Here is a 25551-nt window from a genome sequence, read left to right on the forward strand (position 1 = left end):
TCACAGTTCTCTCCCTTTACTGAGCCGTGGTAAACACAGAACTGGAATCAACTGGACTGGAGTGATGAGTGATGACCTAATCAGTGCAGCATCAGAGTGTGTGAGTCTGTCTCTGGTTCCTCACATGTGGACAATCAGGTTCTTGTTCATGAAGAATAAAATAAAATCATCTGCTGCACAGCATGTGATTATTAACAACAGTTATGGTGGTGATTCATGAACTATTCAAAGGTTTTTACCAACTCAAGATATTCACAGAGAAGGATCCTAATTACAGTCATCTTTATATTTCTAAATATGTGGAAAGAAGGAAGTTTTAACATTTGGTTTTCCATGTTGGATGTATTTAAAAACCTCAAACAAAACTAGATAGATCTACTTAAAAACCTTAAACAAATCTAGATTAACATATTCCCACCATGAAAGAAAATAAACTGTTGTTGTTCAGTGTTTAGACTTGAAAATGAAATATAATTTGCGGTATTTCATGTGTTGTACTGCATCTCAGACTTAACCATATGTACATCAATATACATAACGTAGATGACTTAAATGTACAGACATGTAGTTGACATGTTGAGAAAACGTTAAAAAGTAACTGATGGAGTAACGGTGATCAATAACAATCAGCATAAACTGGGGCTACTACTGAAGAGGGAAGATAACAAAGTAATGCAGAATATGTCACAAATGATTATCATACAATATCACACAAACAATTGAAGCCTAATCAAGTTTAACCTCATAATCACCAGCAGCAAATACCATCTACTGCTAGTGTTGGGAGGGGGGTGTAGTACTTCTATTTAACAGCCTCATGTTTACAGAGGATACATATTTTATATTATGAAAACACAGATTTAGATATAGACCAATGAAATATGTTGATGTATTGATTTTTTACTCAATGGAACACTTTAGATTTTGGAGTTAGTCTCAACATAGTCTGCGATGTCCAGTGGTCACCGAGGGCTTCAGGGGTAAAATACTCAGTGGTGACACAAGGCTGAAGAAGAAGGGAAGGACTTTCTCAGTGAATGTGTGTTTGAAAGTGTGTAAGTGTGTATTTTGTAGAGGATCAGAGAATGACAGCTGTCTTTTATCCAAATCCAGATGCACTCTGAGTGTGTGGAGCTTCTGTTTCAATTTATGCACAGGTCCTATAGAACACTGTCCATACTCCACACCCCACACTCTCTCCCATGAGATGGTGTCCATCTTCCTCTGGTTGGACTCTGTGGTCACACCCACACACCAGCGTGTACTGTGTCCAACTTCAACATCCCAGTAGTGTGACCCTGAGTTGAAGCCCTTAGAGCCCACGACACAGCCAAAGACATTAAATCTTTCTGGATTATCAGGGAGTGTCTGTCTAGGATTTGCCTCTTTAAAGCTGGTCAGATCCTCAGAAATGATGAGCGATGAGTCTGCAGTGTTTGGGTCCAACAGTACAGGAGCTGAACAGAGAGATGAGGAGAGGGTGAGCAAATGGACTCAGGTGTATGACTTCTTTTACTGTTGGATGGTTGGTTCTTACTGCGTCATTTAGCTGTAACATTCATTTTGTTACAAGTTGATGTTATACTATGTGTGTGTGTGTGTGTGTGTGTGTGTGTGTGTGTGTGTGTGTGTGTGTGTGTGTGTGAGAGAGTATGTATGTGTGTATGTGTGTGTATGTGTGTGTGTGTGTGTCATACGTGTGTGTGTGTGTGTCATACGTGTGTGTGTGAGTGTGTGTATTTGTGTGTGTGTGTGTGTATTTGTGTGTGTGTGTGATTATGTGTGTGTGTGTGTGTGTGTCATAGGTGACATAGAACTCACTGAACTGAACTATGTCCTTCATCTTCTCCCAGACTCTGAACCTCAGGTTGCCCAGGTGCTTTGCCACATCAATCAGAGCTCTTGCAACTCTCTGTGGTTTTTGCAGTGTGCACGTAGAACTAGGAACACAGACTGGAGTTAGCACTAGTTTTAGTGTGGGTTCAGGCAATAAAAAGAAAATTGAAATCTCTCACCTTTCTATGGTAGCCTTGAAGTTCTGGAAAACAGCATACAGCACAGATTTCAGTTCAGTTAATTTCAATAGTCTGTGTCTGTCTTGATAGCTTACTTCTTGTTCACACAATAGACAGTAATGATACATTACATAACAAAAGATCAAAAGAAATAGATATCAATAATTGAAAATATGTATTAAATATTATAAACATCTCACCATTTATTTTCCAACTGAACTGAAACCACATGTCCATACCTGTAAGAAGATGATGTCTTCAGCAACCATCTGCTTCTCAATGGCTGTTATTGTATCTGAAAGAGTGGACATCTCCTTGCTCATTTCTTCAATCTTCTCTTTCATAATCAAACTCTTCTGCTCCTCTTCCTCCTTCAGTCCTCTTATTCTGGCCTTCTCTTCATCTTTCAGAAACTGATGAAGCTTCTCAAACTCCTCCTTGATCTGCTTCTCTGACTGATGGGCCTGGACCTTGAATTACACACATCAAAGGGACGACAGTCATACAAAATGTTACTTCCTCAAAATATGTCATTTGTTGAATATAAATGTTGTCAAAGTAATCATGTGTATTACTCTTGACAGTGTGAGCAGTTTATCCAAGGGCTGAACTACCATGTGGTGAAATCATTGCTCTAATCTTCTTAATGATATTATTAATATACAAATATCAGTTTGTGTACTTGTAATATCTGAATCAAATTGTTCGGTTGAGATGCTTGATGTAACTCAATTGTAGTTGTAATGAAACTGAATAGCTGCACAATACAAGTTGTTTACGTATCATATCATACAGGTAATATTACACAATGTCATGAACTCAATGGTCTTTTTCTGAAACTGGTTGTTCTGGTAAATCTTACCTTAATGTGACTGGCTGTTTGGTCACATGTTTTTTTAATTCGTTCAAATTCTTTCAGTTTCTCTTGCAAGGGCTTCAATACAGCATTGAGTTGTTCCTATAATGGACAAATTCATTACACACTATGATTATCTATACTCATTTTCTGTTGTTGTGGATACTCATTCAGTAACAGCACAGATACAGAAGGCAAAGTATGCCCATTGCATAGTCATGAATAACATTTCCACCAACAAGCAAAATATAGAAACTCACTTTAGAATCCAGTGCAGCTTCATCTATGGGAAGGAACTGGTGTCCTGAGTGTTTCCTGGAAGCCTGACACACCAGACATACGGGCTGTTTATCCTCCAGACAGAACAGCTTGAGTCTCTCACCGTGCAGACTGCAGAGCACTTCAGACCCTCCTGAAGCCCTCTGACTCTTCTCCTTCAGGAAAGACTCACATAAGTTCCTCAAAGACAAATTCAGTGGCGGGTTGTCCATTGAAGATTGTCTTCTACAAACTGGACACTCTTTAGATTTCTTCTCTCTCCAGAACTTCTGAAGGCAGTCTTTGCAGAAGCTGTGACTGCACAAAAGAACGACGGGATCCTTGAAAATGTCAAAGCAAACAGGACAGGTGAAATCCTCTTCAGGTAGAGAGCGTTTAGATGCCATCCTCCTCGAACAGAAACAGTGACTTGGCTGGAAACTTTGAGTGTGTACACTTAACTTTCACTCTCTATTCGTCAGAAATAACTCAGTAAATCCTGCCTTATTATCTGTAAGGTAACAGTGGCATCTGCTTCTAGATTAAAATAGATCTCCTGACTAAAAGTGTTGAACTGAATAGGCAGAATAGCTGACGCTAAAATGTGTCAACGTTCATTTCCTGATTTTTCTGTAGCTCAACTTCAGAGACTTCTGATTGGTCTAAACTGCTTTCATGTCTCTCCCCGTATCTACCCACGGTAAGTATAGAACTGGAAAAACCGGATTGGACTCTGGTGAGTGCTTAGCAGTGTGGAAGTATATGTTCTAGTCAATCATGGCCAATGCGATGTTCCAGTTGTTATGCTGCAGTTAGAGAGATAGAGACAGTGTGTTCTTTTTCATAAACCATTTACATGTTATTATCGGTCAAAACCTGATATTTTCTGCAAGCACATTGTGATAATGCTTGTTATTATACAGCTCCTCAGAATCCTGCGTGTTCCATTGAATTGAATGGGCCTTCCCAACATTCGGAGGTGCAATATTTTAACAACAATCATTGTAAACACAAATAAATCATTTTCAATAATATATTAATATTAAATAAAAGCACGACAACACAAGCTGTGCTAATTATAAACGTAAAACAATGTGTTTTTTAAGTGTTGAAAAATCATAATCCCCCTATTCCTCAAAGTGGTTTGGTTCACATGCTGTTTCCAACGGGCGGGGCTACCGGCAGATTGTGAGTAAACCAACCGAACCAGTAAATCCTGTGTGTGTGTGTGGGTGTGTGTGTGTGTGTGTGTGTGTGTGTGTGTGTGTGTGTTTTGGTGTGTGTGGTTTTTTTGTGTGTGCGTGTGTGTGTGTGTGTGTGTGTGTGTGTGTGTGTGTGTGTGTGTGTGTGTGTGTGTGTGTGGATATAGCATGGTGGGAAACCCTGTAGCACTGGCTAGTCTGGATCAGGACGGGACGTTTGCTTCAGCCCTACTGGTGGACCTGGTGTCTCACATGTCAACATTTCCTCTGGCTGAGCGACCCTAGTTGATCTTTCCTCACTCCACATCATCCTCTCCTTTCTCTCTCTTTCTTTTTGTTTTTCCATCCTTGGATGGCCCTTTCCTCCTCCTACGTCTCCAAGTCACTCACATCACACACTTTCACTTTCCTGTCATTGGCATTTATGATTTTCAGTAGGAGGAAACTCACTGGCTGTAGACGAAGTGCTTGTTGAGCATCTGGAGTTTGAGACAATCTGTTCTCACTGTGGGTTTGCCCTCCTCTGAAACTGTACCATGGCATTTCACCTTCATCACAGCCTTCACTGTAAGTAAGGTCTTCCTCATCTGAAACTGTACAAAGGCATTTCAGCTCCATTACAGCCTCCACTGTACGTAAGGTCTTCCTCATCTGAAACTGTACCATGGTGTGACAGACCGCTCAAGCCGGCCATCTCACGATATGGGATGTAGGCTTCTGGATCGTGGTTGCAGGTAGTCAGGAGAACACACAGCGCAGGAGACAGTGCCTTTCTCATAAAAAATATAGCTGTCTATTTATTTACAACAGGGACTCAAACCCCAAAACATATATACAAAAAACCAAGGGACTTGAACCCCAAAATCATAAGCACATACACCAGGGTAATCCCAACCCCAAAACAAAGAAACATACCTTGAAAAAAACTAAAGCTATTAAAACAGACAAGGTCCAAGGTTTCGTTTAGGACCATGTCTCAGCTTCTTGCAGCCTGTTCAGTCTGTCTCTCGAACAACAATGAGTGCGCCTTTTAAGAGTGGCAGCACCAGGGGCTATTTTAGCCCAATCAGTCCCAATTGGACCCGTCCACAGGTGCAGGGGAACAAAGTGAGAAGGGGGAGGGACTTCACCTTTGCACATATGGCATTTCACCTCCATCACAGCCTCCACTGTAAGTAAGGTCTTCCTCATCTGAAACTGCGCTCTCTTGTGCCTTTCTTTGGTGGCCAATCTGTGCATGAAGTTCCTTCTGAAGGAGCAGGTCATTGACCGGCAGCAGGAGGGTGCGGTGTTCTATCACAAGGGACGTGCGTCCTGTTTCTGGCTGCATGTTATACACTGATCCACCTCCAATCAGTTCCACAACAGGAGTGTGTGTGTGTGTGTGTGTGTGTGTGTGTGTGTGTGTGTGTGTGTGTGTGTGTGTGTGGTGTGTGTGTGTGTGTGATACACTGATCCACCTTCAATCAGTTCCACAACCCGCTGCACCATCTTCACCATATGTCTGTGAACCAGCCTCACAAACCTCACAAACAAAACACCTGGTACTGAGGGTCACCAAAGACAACTGAGAGATTTTGTAATTATTTTGTATTTTTCATTTTTAATAGCAGGCTTCATGGCTTCAGCTCTAACTGCACAAGCACAGGGTGTGTGAGGAGATGAGGAGAACATGAGGTCTCTTTTTAGATGTTCTTTTCTTATGGGAAGAGAAGAACTTTAAAAATGATACACAGCACTACCATGCATGTGAAAGCATTTGGACATTTCCTCTTAACAGTAATTATAGAGACACCATTTCATGCACTTCTTCAAGTCTTACATTTATTTTGTTATAACACCTGAGATTAAACTTACCAAGGACAGGATAGAACATGCAAGTATTTAAGTGTGCACACTGATGAAGAGGAATCCTGACTACCTGGGCTCATGTTGAAGAGGAGTCCTGACTACCTGGGCTCATGATGAAGAGGAGTCCTGACTACCTGGGCTCATGTCGTTAGGAGGTGGCTAAGGCGTTCAACAAAGGTACAAACTTAAATCATATTTACAGAACCTCCCACATAGGCCTTATAAACCCACGTTATCATGAGGTCTCGTACGTCTGATGAGCTTCACTGGTCGCTTGTGATTTCAGTTTTAAATCTCAAATTAAAATGTCAGGTTTTGATCAATAATCTCTTTCTAATGAAAATGTCCTTATCAACGCAACAAAGAACAGCTATTTCATCTATCACAGTCTCACACCCTGCAATCATGAAATAGGAAAAACATGCGATTTAATTCTACAGGACAACCAAGCACTAGCCAAATTATTATTATTATTCAAGCACCAAACATTCCCTTAACTTTCCCAACTTTTACGTGTAGTTCAACACTCTCGATCAGTTTGAATTGCAAGTTTAAATTCTTTTGACACCAATTTAAAACGCCTCGTTCTGATCAATAATTACCGTTACAACGCAAAACCCATATAGCTCCTTAGCTATAACTTATCCAGTAATGCAATTATTGCTTTGGTTCTTTACCACATCAATCAGAACCGAAACTCTGGATTCTGTAGCTTGTTCTGGGATCCAGCCTTAGGCTGACAGACTTTAGTTAGCACCTGTTTTAGTTTGGCTTTAAACAAAGAGAGAAAAGAAAACCGGTCACCTTTCTATGGTAGATTTGAAGATCTGATGAAAGAACAGAAGTAATTTCAATTGAAAAGTAATTTCAAATCATAATATTTTTTATTAATTTCAATATATGGTATCTGCATTGAGAGAAACCTTGTACCACAAGCAATGCACAGCAATGACAATAGAACATGTAAAATAATGATTGAATGGCGGTACTAATGTACATGTTTATGTCCAAGTTAGCATGTGTGTGTTGTGTATGATTAAATTACCTCTGAACTTCAGGTTGCCCAGCTGCTCCCACACTCACAGGTTTCTCCCTTTACTGAGCCGTGGTAAACACAGAACTGGAATCAACTGGACTGGAGTGATGAGTGATGACCTAATCAGTGCAGCATCAGGGTGTGTGAGTCTGTCTCTGGTTCCTCACATGTGGACAATCAGGTTCTTGTTCATGAAGAATAAAATAAAATCACCTGCTGCACAGCATGTGATTAATAACAACAGTTATGGTGGTGATTCATGAACCATTCAAAGGTTTTTACCAACTCATTATATTCACAGATAATCTTTATATTTTTAAATATGTGGAAAGAAGGAAGTTAACATTTGGTTTTCCATGTTGGTTATACTATATCAAAACCTTAAACACATCTAGATATATCTACTTAAAAAGCTCAAACAAATCTAGATAAACATATTCCCACCATGTAAAGAATACCATGTTTTTCGGTAGTTACACTTTTAAATTAAAATTAAATTACATTTTGCAGTTTGTAGTTGTACTGCATCTCCACCATATGCACATCAATATATAACGTTTATGACTTAAATGTATACAGACATGTAGCTGACATGTTGAGAAAACATTAAAAAGTAACTGATGGAGTAACGGTGATAATAAAAGATCAACATAAACTGGGGCTACTACTGAAGAGGGAAGATGACAGAAGTAATGCAGAATATGTCACAAATGATCATCATACAATATCACACAAACAATTGAGGCCTACTCAAGTTTAACCTCATAATCACCAGCAGCAAATACCACCTACTGCTAGTGTTGGGAGGGGAGTGTGTTACTTCTACTTAACAGCCACATGTTCCATATGAAACTACCACAGAGGATACATATTTTATATTGTAAAAACACAGATTCAATGTGTTCATGTACTGTTTTTTTCTCTCTCAATTGAACACTTAAGATTTTGGAGTTAGTTTCAACATAGTCTGCGTTGTTCAATGGTCACCGAGGGCTTCAGTGGTAAAATACTCAGTGGACTGGGGCTGCGGAAGAAGGGAAGGACTTTCTCAGTGAATGTGTGTTTGAAAGTGTGTAAGTGTGTATTTTGTAGAGGATCAGAGAATGACAGCTGTCCTTTATCCAAATCCAGATGCACTCTGAGTGTGTGGGGTTTCCGTTTCAATCTATGCTCAGGTCTTGTACCATACCAATCATATTCATCATACTCCACACACCACGCTCTCTCCCATGAGATGGTGAAATAATTTCTCTGGTTGGACTCTGTGGTCACACCCACACACCAGCATGTACTGTCTCCAACTTCAACATCCCAGTAGTGTGACCCTGAGTTGAAGCCCTCAGAGCCCAGGACACAGTGAGAGAAATGAAATCTTTCTGGATTATCAGGGAGTGTCTGTGTAGGATCTGTCTCTTTAAAGCTGGTCAGATCCTTAGAAACGATGAGCAATGGGTGTGCAGTGTTTGGGTCCAACACTACAGGAGCTGAACAGAGAGATGAGGAGCGGGTGAGCAAATGGAATCAGGTGTATGACTTCTTTTACTGTTTGCTGATTGGTTCTTACTGCGTCATTTAGCTGTAATGTTGAATTTTAAGTTGTACTGTGTGTGTGTGTGTGTGTGTGTGTGTGTGTGTGTGTGTGTGTGTGTGTGTGTGTGTGTGTGTGTGTGTGTGTGTGTGTGTGTGTGTGTGTGTGTGTGTGTGTTGTATGTGTGTCATAGGTGACATAGAACTCACTGAACTGAACTATGTCCTTCATCTTCTCCCAGACTCTGAACCTCAGGTTGCCCAGGTGCTTTGCCACATCAATCAGAGCTCCTGAAACTCTCTGTGGTTTTTGCTGTGTGCACGTAGAACTAGGAACACAGACTGGAGTTAGCACTAGTATTAGTGTGGGTTCAAACAGAAAAAAGGACATTGAAATCTCTCACCTTTCTATGGTAGCCTTGACGTTCTGGAAAACAGCATTCAGCACAGATTTCAGTTCAGTTAATTTCAATATTCTGTGTCTGTCTTGATAGCTTACTTCTTGTTCACGCAATGGACAGTAATGATACATTTATAACAAAAGATCAAAAGAAATAGATAACAATAATTGAAAATATTTATTAAATATTATAAACATCTCACCATTTTTCCAACTGAACTGAAACCACATGTCCATACCTGTAAGAAGATGATGTCTTCAGCAACCATCTGCTTCTTAATGGCTGTTATTGTATCTGAAAGAGTGGACATCTCCTTGCTCAATTCTTCAATCTTCTCTTTCATAATGAAACTCTTCTGCTCCTCTTCCTCCTTCAGTGCTCTTATTCTGGCCTCCTCTTCATCTTTCAGAAACTGATGAAGCTTCTCAAACTCCTCCTTGATCTGCTTCTCTGACTGATGGGCCTGGACCTTGAATTACACACATCAAAGGGACTACAGTCAACCATTTTTTAAACCCAAAAACAAATATAATATGTCGAATATAAATATTGTCAAAGTAATAATGTGTATTACTGTTTACAGCATGAGCAGTTTATCCAAGGGCTGAACTATCATGTGGTGAAATCATTGTTCTAATTTTCTTAATCATATTATTAATATAAATATCAGTTTGTGTACTTGTAATTATTTGTAATATCTGTATAAAATTATTCGGTTGAGATGCTTGATGTAACTTCAATTGTAGTTGTATTAAAACTAAATAGCTGCACAATACAAGTTGTTTATGTATCATATCTTATAGGTAATATTACACAATGTCAGAAACAGTGTCATGAACTCAATGGTCTCTTTCTGAAACAGGTTGTTCTGGTAAATCTCACCTTAATGTGACTGGCTGTTTGGTCACATGTTTCTTTAACTTCTTTAAATTCTTCCAGTTTCTCTTGCAAGGGCCCCAGTACAAAGTTGAGTTGTACCTATAATGAACAAATATTTCATACGTTGAGATTATCTATACTCATTTTCTGTTGTTGTGGATACTCATTCAGTAACAGCACAGATACAGAAGGCAAGGTATGCCCATTGCATATTCATAAATGACATTTCCACCTATAATAGAAACTCACTTTATAATCTAGTGCAGCTTCATCTATGGGAAGGAACTGGTGTCCTGAGTGTTACCTGGAAGCCTGACACACCAGACATATGGGCTGTTTATCCTCCAGACAGAACAGCTTGAGTCTCTCACCGTGCAGACTGCAGAGCACTTCAGACCCTCCTGAAGCCCTCTGACTCTTCTCCTTCAGGAAAGACTCACATAAGTTCCTCAACGACAAATTCAGTGGCGGGTTGTCCAATGAAGATTGTCTTCTACAAACTGGACACTCTATAGATTTCTTCTCTCTCCAGAACTTCTGAAGGCAGTCTTTGCAGAAGCTGTGACTGCACAAAAGAAGGACGGAATCCTTGAAAATGTCAAAGCAAACAGGACAGGTGAAATCCTCTTCAGGTAGAGAGCTTTTAGATGCCATCCTCCTCTCACAGAAGCACTTGGCTGAAAACTTTGAGTGTGTACACTTAACTTTCACTTTCTATTCGTCAAAAATAAGCTCAGTGAATCCCACTTTATCGTCTGTAAAGTAACAATGCCTATATGCTTCTAGAATAAAATAGATCTCCTGACTAAAAGTGTCGAACTGAATAGGCAGAATAGCTGACGTAAAGTCTAATGCGTCAACGTTCATTTCCTGATTTTTCCATAGATCAACTTCATAGACTTCTGATTGGTCTAAACTGCTTTCGTGTCTCTCCTTATTTGCCTATGGAAAGCATTGAACTGGAAAAACTGGATTGGACTCTGGCGAGTGCTTAGTGAAGCAGTGTGGAAGTATCTAATGATCTAGTCAAATATGGCCAACGTGATGTTTCTCCACAAAGATGGAAGAATCAGTTGTTATGCTGGAGTTAGAGACAAATAGACACATAGACAGTGTGTTCTTTTTCATAAACAATTTACATGTTATTATCGGTCAAAACCTGATATTTTCTGCAAGCACATGTTTGTTGATCCTCAGAATCCTGCATGTTCCATTGAATTGATTGGGCCTTCCCAACATTCGGAGGTCCATTATGCTAATGGTAATGTCCGCTGCCACTTATGTAACCATAGACCTGGCGGAACGTGTCGTGTCCCCATTTGCCTATGGACATAAGCGGAGTCATTTATCACACCACCTGTTCAACAAGAACACGCTTGTAAAATGAAAAGTGACATTTCTCCTGCTTTGTCTAAAAGCTCAAACTTGAGCTTGTTAACAATCATAAGCTAGTAGCTTAACCAGCATGCTGTTAAAAAAGAGGCTGATTTTGGACAAAGCACACACACACACACACACACACACACACACTCACTCCTCTTTTTTCTCCTCTCTGTTTCCTCCTCTCTCCCCTGTCACTGCGCTATGCTACACGATATGTAAAAGAGGTTGACAGACATTGGACCTCATTCTCGAAACGCAGTTACTCCACTTACGAAGTTCCCGGGACAATTCTGGCATTCATGAAAGTGTTCTCATCTGGGATTCGTTCTTAACTTTGAACAGAATGTAAGAACGCTAAATAGCATTCTTAAATCACCAGATTGGAGTTGTTAAGTTTAAATTATCTGCGTGCTGGTTTACAGAGAAATCAGAGTAACGGACCGCCACACGTAGCAATTGGTTTGATACAGTTGAGTTTACTGGTTTTAGGATTGGACAAGATTCAGCCGGAGATGCAGAGTTCACAATTAGCTCTGTCACCCACAGCTGGAGAAGGCGTTCTGAATTTTACATGTGATCACAATTGGTTTATAAGTCCAATCTTCACTGATGGTACTTTCTGGGGCCCACACGTATACGCCTCTCTGTGACTTGCATGTTTCAGTCGTAATTTCTGGCCTGACAATTACGTTTCTGTGAATCTCCACTCCCTTCCTACAGATAGTCTCCCTATCTCATCTGTCTCCTGCCCAGGCTGCCCTATGACCTTGGAATTTATGTCACTGGTCATCCTAAACTTCAAAGCATGTGCTTTGTATGTTATCTTAGGGCCCCTCTGTCTGAAACCTGTTTTCCAACTGCCTTCAGTTATACTGGTTAAATGGGCATACATTGTTAATAGAAATAAAATGTTAATAAATTCATACCTAAACTGAATTTATCTTACAGTAGCTCAACCCTCTCGGTCAGCTTGAATTGCAACTTTAAATTAGTTTGACAGCATTTTAAAAACGCCACACTCTGATCAATAATTACTAGTGCTGTCAGTTTAACGCGTTATTAACGGCGTTAACGCAAACCCATTTTAACGCCGTAAATTTTTTTATCGCGAGATTAACGCAATTTTTTTTTTTTTTTTTTAGATTTACATTCTTTTTGGCCTCGCAAACTGTGTAGTAGGCTAACGTTACGGTTTGAGTGAATGGTGAGCGCGATACAGCGAAATGGATGATAAAAAGCTTCTGAATGGAAAGTTTACTTTTAAAAGTTGTGTTGTGCAAAAGAAGCGAGCTTCACTGTTGTCTGAAAATGTCAACAGGCAGCTGGCTGAAAGCAAAGAAGTAGTAGGCTTACCTTTTATTGGTAACCTAACTGTTACGGTTCAATGTTTCTGAAATAAGAGGCCTGACTGCTATGTTCCCAGCAAACTTGAAAAGAAGAAAATATTAAGCCATGGTTTAACTGCACTATAGGCTGAGTCCTTGTTTACCTGAAATGTGCACTTTATAATTTTATTTTGTACCGCCCTGTTTGGCAATATTGGTTTTCAATAAAATAAAACATTTGCATAAAGCAAGCCAATCAACTTTTCCATGTTGATAAGGGCATTAAAATAAAAATAAAATGATGGAAAAAATAAATAAACGAAGGGACATTTAGAATAGATAAAAAAGTGCGATTAATCGCGATTAACTTTGAGTTAACTATGACATAAATGCGATTAATCGCGATTAAATATTTTAATCGTTTGACAGCACTAATAATTACCATTACAACGCAAAACCCATATAGCTCCTTAGTTATAACTTATCCAGTAATGCAATTATTGCTTTGGTTCTTTACCACATCAATCAGAACTGAAACTCTCTTTGGATTCTGTAGCGTGCTCTGGGATCCAGCCTTAGGCTGACAGACTTTAGTTAGCACCTGTTTTAGTTTGGCTTTAAACAAAGAGACAAAAGAAAATCGGTCACATTTCTATGATAGATTTGAAGATCTGATGAAAGAAAATAAGTAATTTCAATTGAAAAGTAATTTCAAATCATAATATTTTTTATTAATTTCAATATATGGTATCCGCATTGAGCGAAACCTTGTACCACAAGCAATGCACAGCAATGACAATAGAAAATGTAAAATAATGATTGAATGGCGGTACTAATGTACATGTTGATGTCCAAGTTAGCATGTGTGTGTTGTGTATGATTAAATGAACTCTGAACTTCAGGTTGCCCAGCTGCTCCCAGACTCACAGTTCTCTCCCTTTACTGAGCCGTGGTAAACACAGAACTGGACTGGAGTGATGAGTGATGACCTAATCAGTGCATGTTCTTGTTCATGAAGAATAAAATAATCTAAAACGCCAAGCTCTGATCAATAATTACCGTTACAAAGCAAAACCCATATAGCTCCTTAGCTATAACTTATCCAGTAATGCAATTATTGCTTTGGTTCTTTACCACATCAATCAGAACCGCAACTCTCTTTGGATTCTGTAGCGTGCGCTGGGATCCAGCCTTAGGCTGACAGACTTTAGTTAGCACCTGTGATAGGTGAAAATTCACCCTAGTTACCTCAGGACTCCGGAGCTGCATAAAAGTATATTTATTAGACAAACAACAATTGCAATCGGGCTCACTCCCAGCACAAGGCTGAAAGTGAAGCAATGATAAACACATCGCACAAGGTTTATATAGACAGAAGTTGAGCGTTCAGCAGGGAAAACCACGTGGTGGATTTCTGACGCTTGAGGCAAGGATGGAAGTTTTAAAAGGTCGGAAGAAGCACAGTTCGAACCTTCTTATCACCTCTGGTCTAAACATGCTCTTGTACATATGCAGACTAAATGGCACCTAATATTCTAAGTTACACACACGCAGAAACACAGAAAAGCCATGTTTCTGCTTTCATAAGCACATGATTCAAACATTCTTAAGTAATTAACAGTGTTTGCAAATTATCTCCATCAACCTGTTTTAGTTTGGCTTTAAACAAAGAGAGAAAAGAAAACCAGTCACCTTTCTATGGTAGATTTGAAGATCTGATGAAAGAAAATCAGTCATTTCAATTGAAAAGTAATTTCAAATCAAAATATTTTTATTAATTTTAATACATGGTATCTGCATTGAGCGAAACCTTGTACCACAAGCAATGCACAGCAATGACAATAGAAAATGTAAAATAATGATTGAATGGCGGTACTAATGTACATGTTTATGGTAATGTAACAGTTATGGTGGTGATTCATGAACCATTCAAAGGTTATTACCAACTCATGATATTCACAGAGAATGATCCTAATTACAGTCATCTTTATATTTCTAAATATGTGGATAGAAGGAAGTTTTAACATTTGGTTTTCCATGTTGGTTATACTTAAAAACCTCAAACAAATTTAGATAGATCTACTTACAAACCCCGAACAAATCTAGATAAACATATTCCCACCATGTAAAGAAAAAACAAAGTTGATTTGCAGTGCCTAGACTTGAAAATTAAATTTAAATTGAATTCATGTTATTTCATTAATATTACAATATTTCATGTGTTGTACTGCATCTCAGACTTAACCATATGTACATCAATATGCATAACGTAGATGACTTAAATTTACACACATGTAGTTGACATGTTGAGAAAATGTTAAAAAGTAACTGATGGAGTAACGGTGATCAATAACAATCAACATAAACTGGGGCTACTACTGAAGAGGGAAGATGACAAAGTAATGCAGAATATGTCACAAATGATTATCATACAATATCACACAAGCAATTGAGGCCTACTCAAGTTTAACCTCATAATCACTAGCAGCAAATACCACTTACTGCTAGTGTTGGGAGGGGAGTGTGTTACTTCTACTTAACAGCCACATGTTCCATATGAAACTACCACAGAGGATACCTATTTTATATTGTGAAAACACAGATTTAGATATAGACCAATGAAATGGGTTGATGTATTACTCAATGGAACACTAGATTTTGTAGTTAGTCTCAACATAGTCTGTGTTGTTCAATGGTCACCGAGGGCTTCAGGGGTAAAATACTCAGTGACCTGTAGCTGCGGAAGAAGGGAAGGACTTTCTCAGTGAATGTGTGTTTGAAAGTGTGTAAGTGTGTATTTTGTAGAGGATCAGAGAATGACAGCTGTCCTTTATCACAATCCAGATGCACTCTGAGTGTGTGGAGGTTCTGTTCCAATTTATGCACAGGTCCTGGAAAATGTAATCTAAATTCATTATACCCCACACGCCACTCTCTCTCCCATGTGAAGGTGCCCCTCTTCCTCTTGTTGGACTCTGTGGTCACACCCACACACCAGCATGTACTGTCTCCAACTTCAACATCCCAGTAGTGTGACCCTGAGTTGAAGCCCTCAGAGCCCAGGACACATTTATTGCCATCAAATCTTTCTGGATTATCAGGGAGTGTCTGTCTAGTATATGTATTTTTAAAGCTGGTCAGATCCTCAGAAACGATGAACGATGAGTCTGCAGTATTTGGGTCCAACACTACAGCACTACACCAACACTGCAAATGGCATTGAATAAATAAATAAGCACTAAACTCAATTGCGTGGATATAGCCATGGTGGAGGAATGGACACATCTACATTCTGCAACAGTACCTCCACCTCAGCACCGGTGAAGTTAGGTTACATGTTGAAAGTCGCTCCAGTAAAGTTTGAGCAAAACCCACGCTGACCGTGTGAGAGTAGGCCTAGTATTTTAAAATGCCCTACACTGCATAACAGACTGGTGTTCGCTTTCTGCTTTGACATGATGTGAGGCAAGATGATGAGGAGCATAAGGGAGAGAGAGATAGGGCCAGATAGCAATTATTTTATGTCCCCCCCACCCCCCTCAGGAATTACTCTCTGAAATGTTACTGTTTATTGTCCCCCCCCCAACAATGAAATGGGATCTCCCTCCCTGTACACCTGCGTCTCTTTACCTCAATAACTGTAAAGAAACTGTAGAAAATGACTATTTGCACAATCAGTGTTTTAGCTTTCGCTTCTTCTGGTCTCTAACGTAGCATCCCATTCAGTGTGGTGTTGCAGTGGCCACTCAAAGGAGAGCGCCTCCCTTCGCTATTCGCCCACAGCTGCTGAGTAGGGTGCTGTGTCAGAGACCTTTGCAGAGAAAAGCCATGGCTACTAAGTGTAATGTGCTGTATTCAATCCCTTCACAGGTTTGTAAATCCATGTGTATTCTTCAAACCAAAATGTGCTAGCGTAGAAAGCAATAGCCTGTTAGAGAGTTTTACTGAAGAGTGTTTGTTTAAAAACGATATAATTCATGTTGAGGCTTTGTTTGTGGGGAAATGGCAGTGGCAATAGGCGCTAACGCTAGGGGATTAGCCCTGAGCACTGAATGCACACGAGAAGTTAGTGAATCACGCACCTGCCATGACAATAAAATAACGATGAGTTGCAAATCAGACGGTGTGGAGTTATCTGAAGTAGTAGTAGTTGTAATGGACAAATCAATGGCTGGGCGAATAATGATGTTCTCATCATATATTGTGACTTAGAGAACACAGTCTCATGCATTAAATGTATTTTGGGGGCCATGTATTGTTGAGCACAGCATACAGGTGTGTGTGTGTGTGTGTGTGTGTGTGTGTGTGTGTGTGTGTGTGTTTCGTTGAGCAGTGTGAGCTGTAAGCACAGCACACAGGTGTGTATGTGTGTGTGTGTGTGTGGGAAACTATTATTCACAGTAAGAAAACACAAACAGAACTCAAGGGTGGTGTCTTAATGAGAATAAAGTCAATTTATCTTCTCCCTTATTTTGCACCCCAAGCAGCTGTCTCTCATCAGCTTGAGTGTGTGTGTGTGTGTGTGTGTGTGTGTGTGTGTGTGTGTGTGTGTGTGTGCTGCTCCTCATTTCTTACTTTGACTCTGAAGTTCTACATCCTCCAATAAGCTCAATGACTGTAACAGTTAGGGCTGTGAAGCTGGTCCACTACAGACACAATACATTAGAGGGATATAGCATGTGTGTGTGTGTGTGTGTGTGTGTGTGTGTGTGTGTGTGTGTGTGTGTGTGTGTGTGTGTGTGTGTGTGTGTGTGTGGATATAGCATGATGGGAAACCCTGTAGCACTGGCTAGTCAGGATCAGGACTGGACGTTTGTGTGTGTGTGTGTGTGTGTGTGTGTGTGTGTGTGTGTGTGTGTGTGTGTGTGTGTGTCTGTCTGTGTCTGTGTCTGTGTCTGTGTCTGTGTCTGTGTCTGTGTCTGTGTGTGTGTGTGTGTGTGTGTGTGTGTGTGTTTTGGTGTGTGTGTTTTTGTGTGTGTGTGTGTGTGTGTGTGTGTGTGTGTGTGTGTGTGTGTGTGTGTGTGTGTGTGTGTGTGTGTATGTGTGTGTGTGTGTGTGTGTGTGTGTGTGTGTGTGTGTGTGTGTATATAGCATGATGGGAAACCCTGTAGCACTGGCTAGTCAGGATCAGGACGGGACGTTTGCTTCAGCCCTACTGGTGGACCTGGTGTCTCACATGTCAACATTTCCTCTGGCTGAGCGACCCTAGTTGATCTTCTCACTCCACATCATCCTCTCCTTTCTCTCTCAGTTTCTTTTTGTTTTTCCATCCTTGGATGCCTTTTCCTCCTCCTACGTCTCCAAGTCACTCACATCACACACTTTCACTTTCCTGTCATTGGCATTTAGGATTTTCAGTAGGAGGAAACTCACTGGCTGTAGACGAAGTGCGTGTCGAGCATCTGGAGTTTGGGACAATCTGTTCTCACTGTGGGTTTGCCCTCCTCTGAATCTGTACCTTGGCATTTCACCTTCATCACAGCCTCCACTGTAAGTAAGGTCTTCCTCCTCTGAAACTGTATCATGGCATTTCACCTCCATCACAGCCTTCACTGTAAGTAAGGTCTTCCTCATCTGAAACTGCGCTCTCTTTTGCCTTTCTTTGGTGGCCAATCTGTGTAGGAAGTTCCTTCTGAAGGAGCAGGTCATTGACCGGCAGCAGGAGGGTGCGGTGTTCTATCACAAGGGACGTGCGTCCTGTTTCTGGCTGCATGTTATATACTGTTCCACCTCCAATCAGTTTCACAACAGGAGTGTGTGTGTGTGTGTGTGTGTGTGTGTGTGTGTGTGTGTGTGTGTGTGTGTGTGTGATACACTGATCCACCTCCAATCAGTTCCACACCCGCTGCACCATCTTCACCACAGGGTGTGTGAGGAGATGAGGAGAACATGAGGTCTCTTTTTAGATGTTCTTTTCTTATGGGAAGAGAAGAACTTTGAAAATTATACACAGCACTACCATGCATGTGAAAGCATTTGGACATTTCCTCTTAATAGTAATTATAGAGCCACCATCTCCTGCACTTCTTCAAGTCTTTAATTTCTTTTGTTATAACACCTGAAATTAAAGTTGACACATTCAACTTACCAAGGACAGGATAGAACATTAAGTGTCAGGTCATTAGCTAAGTTACTGCTTCCCGCCGGCTCTGCCTTACAAAAGTGAGACTGTCATACTGATGAGTTAATCAAAGTTCATCAAACATAAAAAATATCCCACAAAACGCAACAAAGAACAGCTATTTCATCTATCACAGTCTCACACCCTGCAATCATGAAATATGAAAAACATGCGATTTGATTCTACAGGACAACCAAGCACTAGCCAAATTATTATCAAACCTTCAAGCACCAAACAATCCCTTAATTTTTCCAACTTTTACACGTAGCTCAACACTCTCGGTCAGCTTGAATTGCAAGTTTAAATTATTTTGACAGCATTTTAAAAACGCCACGCTCTGATCAATAATTACCCTTACAATGCCAAACCCATATAGCTCCTTAGCTATAACTTATCCAATAATGCAATTATTGCTTTGGTTCTTTACCACATCAATCAGAACCGAAACTCTCTTTGGATTCTGTAGCGCGCACTGGGATCCAGCCTTAGGCTGACAGACTTTAGTTAGCACCTGTTTTAGTTTGGCTTTAAACAAAGAGACAAAAGAAAATCGGTCACATTTCTATGGTAGATTTGAAGATCTGATGAAAGAACAGAAGTAATTTCAATTGAAAAGTAATTTCAAATCATAATATTTTTATTAATTTCAATATATGGTATCCGCACTGAGCAAAACCTTGTACCACAAGCAATGCACAGCAATGACAATAGAAAATGTAAAATAATGATTGAATGGCGGTACTAATGTACATGTTGATGTCCAAGTTAGCATGTGTGTGTTGTGTATGATTAAATGAACTCTGAACTTCAGGTTGCCCAGCTGCTCCCAGACTCACAGGTCTCTACCTTTACTGAGCCGTGGTATACACAGAACTGGAATCAACTGGACTGGAGTGATGAGTAATGACCTAATCAGTGCAGCATCAGGGTGTGTGAGTCTGTCTCTGGTTCCTCACATATGGACAATCAGGTTCTTGTTCATGAAGAATAAAATAAAATCACCTGCTACACAGCATGTGATTAATAACAACAGTTATGGTGGTGATTCATGAACCATTCAAAGGTTTTTACCAACTCAAGATATTCACAGAGAAGGATCCTAATTACAGTCATCTTTATATTTCTAAATATGGGGATAGAAGGAAGTTTTAACATTTGGTTTTCCATGTTGGTTCTATCTAAAAACATCAAACAAATTTAGATAGATCTACTTACAAACCCCGAACAAATCTAGATAAACATATCCAGATGACAAAGTAATGCAGAATATGTCACAAATGATTATCATACAATATCACTCAAACAATTGAGGCCTACTCAAGTTTAACCTCATAATCACCAGCAGCAAATACCACCTACTGCTAGTGTTGGGAGGGGAGTATAGTACTTCTACTTAACAGCCTCATGTTCACAGAGGATACATATTTTATATTGTAAAAACACAGATTTAGATACAGACCAATGAATTGTGTTGATGTATTGTTATTTTACTCAATGGAACACTTGGATTTTGGAGTTAGTCTCAACATAGTCTGCGTTGTTCAATGGTCACCGAGGGCTTCAGGGGTAAAATACTCAGTGATGAAAAGGCGCTGCGGAAGAAGGGAAGGACTTTCTCAGTGAATGTGTGTTTGAAAGTGTGTAAGTGTGTATTTTGTAGAGGATCAGAGAATGACAGCTGTCCTTTATCCAAATCCAGATGCACTCTGAGTGTGTGGAGGTTCTGTTTCAATATATGCACAGGTCCTGTAACATGCCATCTCAATTCATTAAACGTTTTACACTCATCATACTCTTCAAACTTATACCCCACACGCCACACTCTCTTCCATGAGAAGGTGTCCCCCTTCCTCTGGTTGGACTCTGTGGTCACACCCACACACCAGCCTGGACTGTGTCCAACTTCAACATCCCAGTAGTGTGACCCTGAGTTGAAGCCCTCAGAGCCCAGGACACAGTAATAGGCATTCAAATCAAATCTTTCTGGATTATCAGGGAGTGTCTGTCTAGGATCTGTCCTTTTCAAGCTGGTCAGATCCTCAGAAACGATGAGTGATGAGTTTGCAGTGTTTGGGTCCAACACTACAGGAGCTGAACAGAGAGATGAGGAGAGGGTGAGCAAATGGACTCAGGTGTATGACTTATTTTACTGTTGGCTGATTGGTTCTTACTGCATCATCTAGCTGTAACATTGTTTTTTAAGTTGATGTTATACTGTGTGTGTTTGTGTGTGTGTGTGTGTGTGAGATTGTGTGTGTGTGTGTGTTTGTGTGTGTGATAGTGTGTGTGTGTGTGTTTGTGTGTGTGATAGTGTGTGTGTGTGTGTGTGTGTGTGTGTGTGTGTGTGTGTGTGTGTGTGTGTGTGTGTGTGTGTGTGTGTGTGTGTGTTGTAGTTGACATAGAACTCACTGAACTGAACTATGTTCTTCATCTTCTCCCAGACTCTGAACCTCAGGTTGCCCAGGTGCTTTGCCACATCAATCAGAGCTCCTGAAACTTGCTGTGGTTTTTGCAGTGTGCACGTAGAACTAGAAAACAGACTGGAGTTAGCACTAGTTTTAGTGTGGGTTCAAATTAAAAAAAGAAAATTGAAATCTCTCACCTTTCTATGGTAGACTTGAAGTTCTGGAAAACAGCATACAGCACATATTTCAGTTCAGCTAATTTCATTATTCTGTGTCTGTCTTGATGGCTTACTTCTTGTTCACGCAATGGACAGTAATGATGAATTATATAACAAAAGATCAAAAGAAATAGATAACAATAATTTAAAAAATATTTGTTCTCACCATTTTTTTTCCAACTGAACTGAAACCACATGTCCATACCTGTAAGAAGATTATGTCTTCAGCAACCATCTGCTTCTCAATGGCTGTTATTGTATCTGAAAGAGTGGACATCTCCTTGCTCAATTCTTCAGTCTTCTCTTTCATAATCAAACTCTTCTGCTCCTCTTCCTCCTTCAGTGCTCTTATTCTGGCCTCCTCTTCCTCTTTCAGAAACTGATGAAGCTTCTCAAACTCCTCCTTGATCTGCTTCTCTGACTGATGGGCCTGGACCTTGAATTACACACATCAAAGGGACTACAGTCAACCATTTTTTAAACCCAAAACAAATATAATATGTCGAATATAAATATTATCAAAGTAATAATGTGTATTACTGTTTACAGCATGAGCAGTTCATCCAAGGGCTGAACTATCATGTGGTGAAATCATTGTTCTAATTTTCTTAATCATATTATTAATATAAATATCAGTTTGTGTACTTGTAATTATTTTTAATATCTGTATAAAATTATTCGGTTGAGATGCTTGATGTAACTTCAATTGTAGTTGTAATGAAACTGAATAGCTCCACAATACAAGTTGTTTACGTATGATAACATATAGGTAATATTACACAATGTCAGAAACAGTGTCATGAACTCAATGGTCTCTTTCTGAAACAGGTTGTTCTGGTAAATCTCACCTTAACGTGACTGGCTGTTTGGTCACATGTTTCTTTAACTTCTTCAAATTCTTCCAGTTTTTCTTGCAAGGACTCCAGTACAGCATTGAGTTGTTCCTATAATGAACAAATGTTTCATACGTTGAGATTATCTATACAAATTTTCTGTTGTTGTGGATACTCATTCAGTAACAGCACAGATACAGAAGGCAAAGTATGCCCATTGCATAGTTATAAGTTACATTTCCACCTATAAGGAAATAATAGAAACTCACTTTATAATCTAGTGCAGCTTCATCTATGGGAAGGAACTGGTGTCCTGAGTGTTTCCTGGAAGCCTGACACACCAGACATACGGGCTGTTTATCCTCCAGACAGAACAGCTTGAGTCTCTCACCGTGCAGACTGCAGAGCACTTCAGACCCTCCTGAAGCCCTCTGACTCTTCTCCTTCAGGAAAGACTCACATACGTTCCTCAAAGACAAATTCAGTGGCGGATTGTCCATTGAAGATTGTCTTCTACAAACTGGACACTCTTTAGATTTCTTCTCTCTCCAGAACTTCTGAAGGCAGTCTTTGCAGAAGCTGTGACTGCACAAAAGAAGGACGGGATCCTTGAAAATGTCAAAGCAAACAGGACAGTTGAAATCATCTTCAGGTAGAGAGCTTTTAGATGCCATCCTCCTCTCACAGAAACAGTCACTTGGCTGGAAACTTTGAGTGAGTACGCTTAACTTAAACTTTCTATTTGTCAGAAATCACCTCAGTAAATCCTGCCTTATTATCTGTAAGGTAAAAATGGCATATGCTCCTAGATCAAAATAGATCTCCTGACTAAAAGTGTCGAACTGAAGTGGCAGAATAGCTGACATGAAGTGAAATGCTTCATGGGTCAATGTTCATTTCCTGATTTTTCCTTCGATCAACTTCAGAGACTTCTGATAGGTCTAAACTGCTTTTTATGTCTTTTCCCTTATCTACCCACGGTAAATATAGAGCTAGACTCTGGTGAGCACAGCATACAGGTGTGTGTGTGTTTAGTGGAGCAGTGTGAGCTGCAAGCACAGCACACAGGTGTGTGTGTGTGTGTGTGTGTGTGTGTGTTTAGTTGAGCAGTGTGAGCTGTAAGCACAGCACACAGGTGTGTGTGTGTGTGTGTGTGTATGTGTGTGTGTGTGTGTGTGTGTGTGTGTGTGTTTAGTTGAGCAGTGTGAGCTGCAAGCACAAGTGTGTGTGTGTTTGTGTGTGTGTTTGTGTGTTTAGTTGAGCAGTGTGAGCTGTAAGCACAGCATACAGATGTGTGTGTGCGTGTGTGTGTGTGTGTGCGTGTGTGTGTGCGTGTGTGTGTGTATGTGTGTGCGTGGGTGTGTGCCCGTGTGCGTGCGCGTGTGCGTGTGTGTGTGTGTGTGTGTGTGTGGATGGAAGCAAGCAAGCGGAGTGGGAGTGGTGTGTAGTTTAGTTGAGCAGTGCGAGCTATAAGCACAGCACACAGGCATTTGCAGTGTGTGTGTGGGGGAGGGCGGTGTGTGTGTGTGTGTGTGTGTGTGTGTGTGTAGTGTAGTTGAGCAGTGTGAGCTGCAAGCACAGCACACAGGGGTTTGCTTGTCAACTGATTTGACACATTCCACATTTTATATTTCTGATGTGATATGTCTGTAAGTTATCTCTGAAAAGAGAATAGAGTTTATCTTGTTGTGGTATTCTTTTTGAAATGTGTATATGTTACTGGAAAACTGTTATTCACAGTAAGAAAACACAAACAGAACTCAAGGGTGGTGTCTTCTTAATTTATCTTCTCCCTTATTTTGCACCCCAAGCAGCTGTCTCTCATCAGCTTGTGTGTGTCTGTGTGTGTGTGTGTGTGTGTGTGTGTGTGTGTGTGGTGTGTGTGTGTGTGGTGTGTGTGTGTGTGTGTGTGTGTGTGTGTGTGTGTGTGTGTGTGTGGATATAGCATGATGGGAAACCCTGTAGCACTGGCTAGTCTGGATCAGGACGGGACGTTTGCTTCAGCCCTACTGGTGGACCTGGTGTCTCACATGTCAACATTTCCTCTGGCTGAGCGACCCTAGTTGATCTTCTCACTCCACATCATCCTCTCCTTTCTCTCTCAGTTTCTTTTTGTTTTTCCATCCTTGGATGCCCTTTCCTCCTCCTACGTCTCCAAGTCACTCACATCACACACTTTCACTTTCCTGTCATTGGCATTTAGGATTTTCAGTAGGAGGAAACTCACTGGCTGTAGACGAAGTGCGTGTCGAGCATCTGGAGTTGGAGACAATCTGTTCTCACTGTGGGCCTTTCTCTCTTTTGCCTTTCTTTGGTGGCCAATCTGTGTAGGAAGTTCCTTCTGAAGGAGCAGGTCATTGACCGGCAGCAGGAGGGTGGGGTGTTCTATCACAAGGGACGTGCTTCCTGTTTCTGGCTGCATGTTATACACTGATCCACCTCCAATCAGTTCCACAACCCGTTGCACCATCTTCACCATGTGTGTGCGAACCAGCCTCACAAACCTCACAAACAAGACACCTGGTACTGAGGGTCACCAAAGACAACTGAGAGATTTTGTAATTATTTTGTATTTTTCATTTTTAATACCAGGCTTCATGGCTTCAGCTCTAACTGCACAAGCACATGGTGTGTGAGGAGACGAGGAGAACATGAGGTCTCTTTTTAGATGTTCTTTTCTTATGGGAAGAGAATAACTTTGAAAATGCACTACCATGCATGTGAAAGCATTTGGACATTTCCTCTTAACAGTAATTATAGAGACACCATCTCCTGCACTTCTTCAAGTCTTACATTTCTTTTGTTCTAACACCTGAGATTAAAGTTGACACATTCAACTGACCAAGGACAGGATAGAACATGCAGGTATTTTAAGTGTGCGCACTGTTGAAGAGGAGTCCTGACTACCTGGGCTCATGATGAAGAGGAGTCCTGACTACCTGGGCTCGTGATGAAGAGGAGTCCTGACTACCTGGGCTCATGATGAAGAGGAGTCCTGACTAACTGGGCTCATGATGAAGAGGAGTCCTGACTAACTGGGTTTATGATGAAGAGGAGTCCTGACTACCTGGGCTCATGATGAAGAGGAGTCCTGACTACCTGGGCTCATGTCGTTAGGAGGTGGCTGAGGCGTTCAACAAAGGTAAAAACTTAAATCATATGCACAGAACCTCCCACATAGGCCACATTATCAACCCACGTTATCATGAGGTCTCGTACGTCTGATGAGCTTCACTGGTTC

The 25551-nt window shown here is 40.5% G+C and overlaps 2 protein-coding genes and 1 pseudogene across 2 annotated transcripts; all 3 read right to left on the reverse strand.

Annotated features, from left to right (window-relative positions):
- Nucleotides 1–936: 936 nt before the first annotated feature.
- Nucleotides 937–3538, reverse strand: LOC105890341 (E3 ubiquitin-protein ligase TRIM35-like). The gene is made up of 5 exons (XM_042709123.1): nt 3132–3538; nt 2878–2973; nt 2223–2485; nt 1822–1940; nt 937–1457 (listed from the first exon to the last, which is right to left on the reverse strand). The coding sequence occupies exons 1-5, from the start codon at nt 3534–3536 to the stop codon at nt 937–939; spliced, it is 1404 nt and encodes a 467-aa protein (XP_042565057.1). The 5' UTR covers nt 3537–3538.
- Nucleotides 3539–8149: 4611 nt separating this feature from the next.
- LOC105890340 lies at nt 8150–10679 on the reverse strand (annotated as a pseudogene).
- An 8881-nt stretch (nt 10680–19560) lies between these two features.
- On the reverse strand, nt 19561–23305 carry LOC116222341 (E3 ubiquitin-protein ligase TRIM35-like). Its single transcript, XM_031576014.1, has 7 exons — nt 22580–23305; nt 22326–22421; nt 21683–21913; nt 21457–21479; nt 21290–21382; nt 21005–21024; nt 19561–20945 (listed from the first exon to the last, which is right to left on the reverse strand). The coding sequence occupies exons 1-7, from the start codon at nt 22982–22984 to the stop codon at nt 20377–20379; spliced, it is 1437 nt and encodes a 478-aa protein (XP_031431874.1). The 5' UTR covers nt 22985–23305; the 3' UTR covers nt 19561–20376.
- Between the last annotated feature and the right edge of the window lie 2246 nt (nt 23306–25551).

This window comes from Clupea harengus, chromosome 11 (genome assembly GCF_900700415.2).
Source record: "Clupea harengus chromosome 11, Ch_v2.0.2, whole genome shotgun sequence".
In the NCBI taxonomy this organism is placed as follows: domain Eukaryota; kingdom Metazoa; phylum Chordata; class Actinopteri; order Clupeiformes; family Clupeidae; genus Clupea; species Clupea harengus.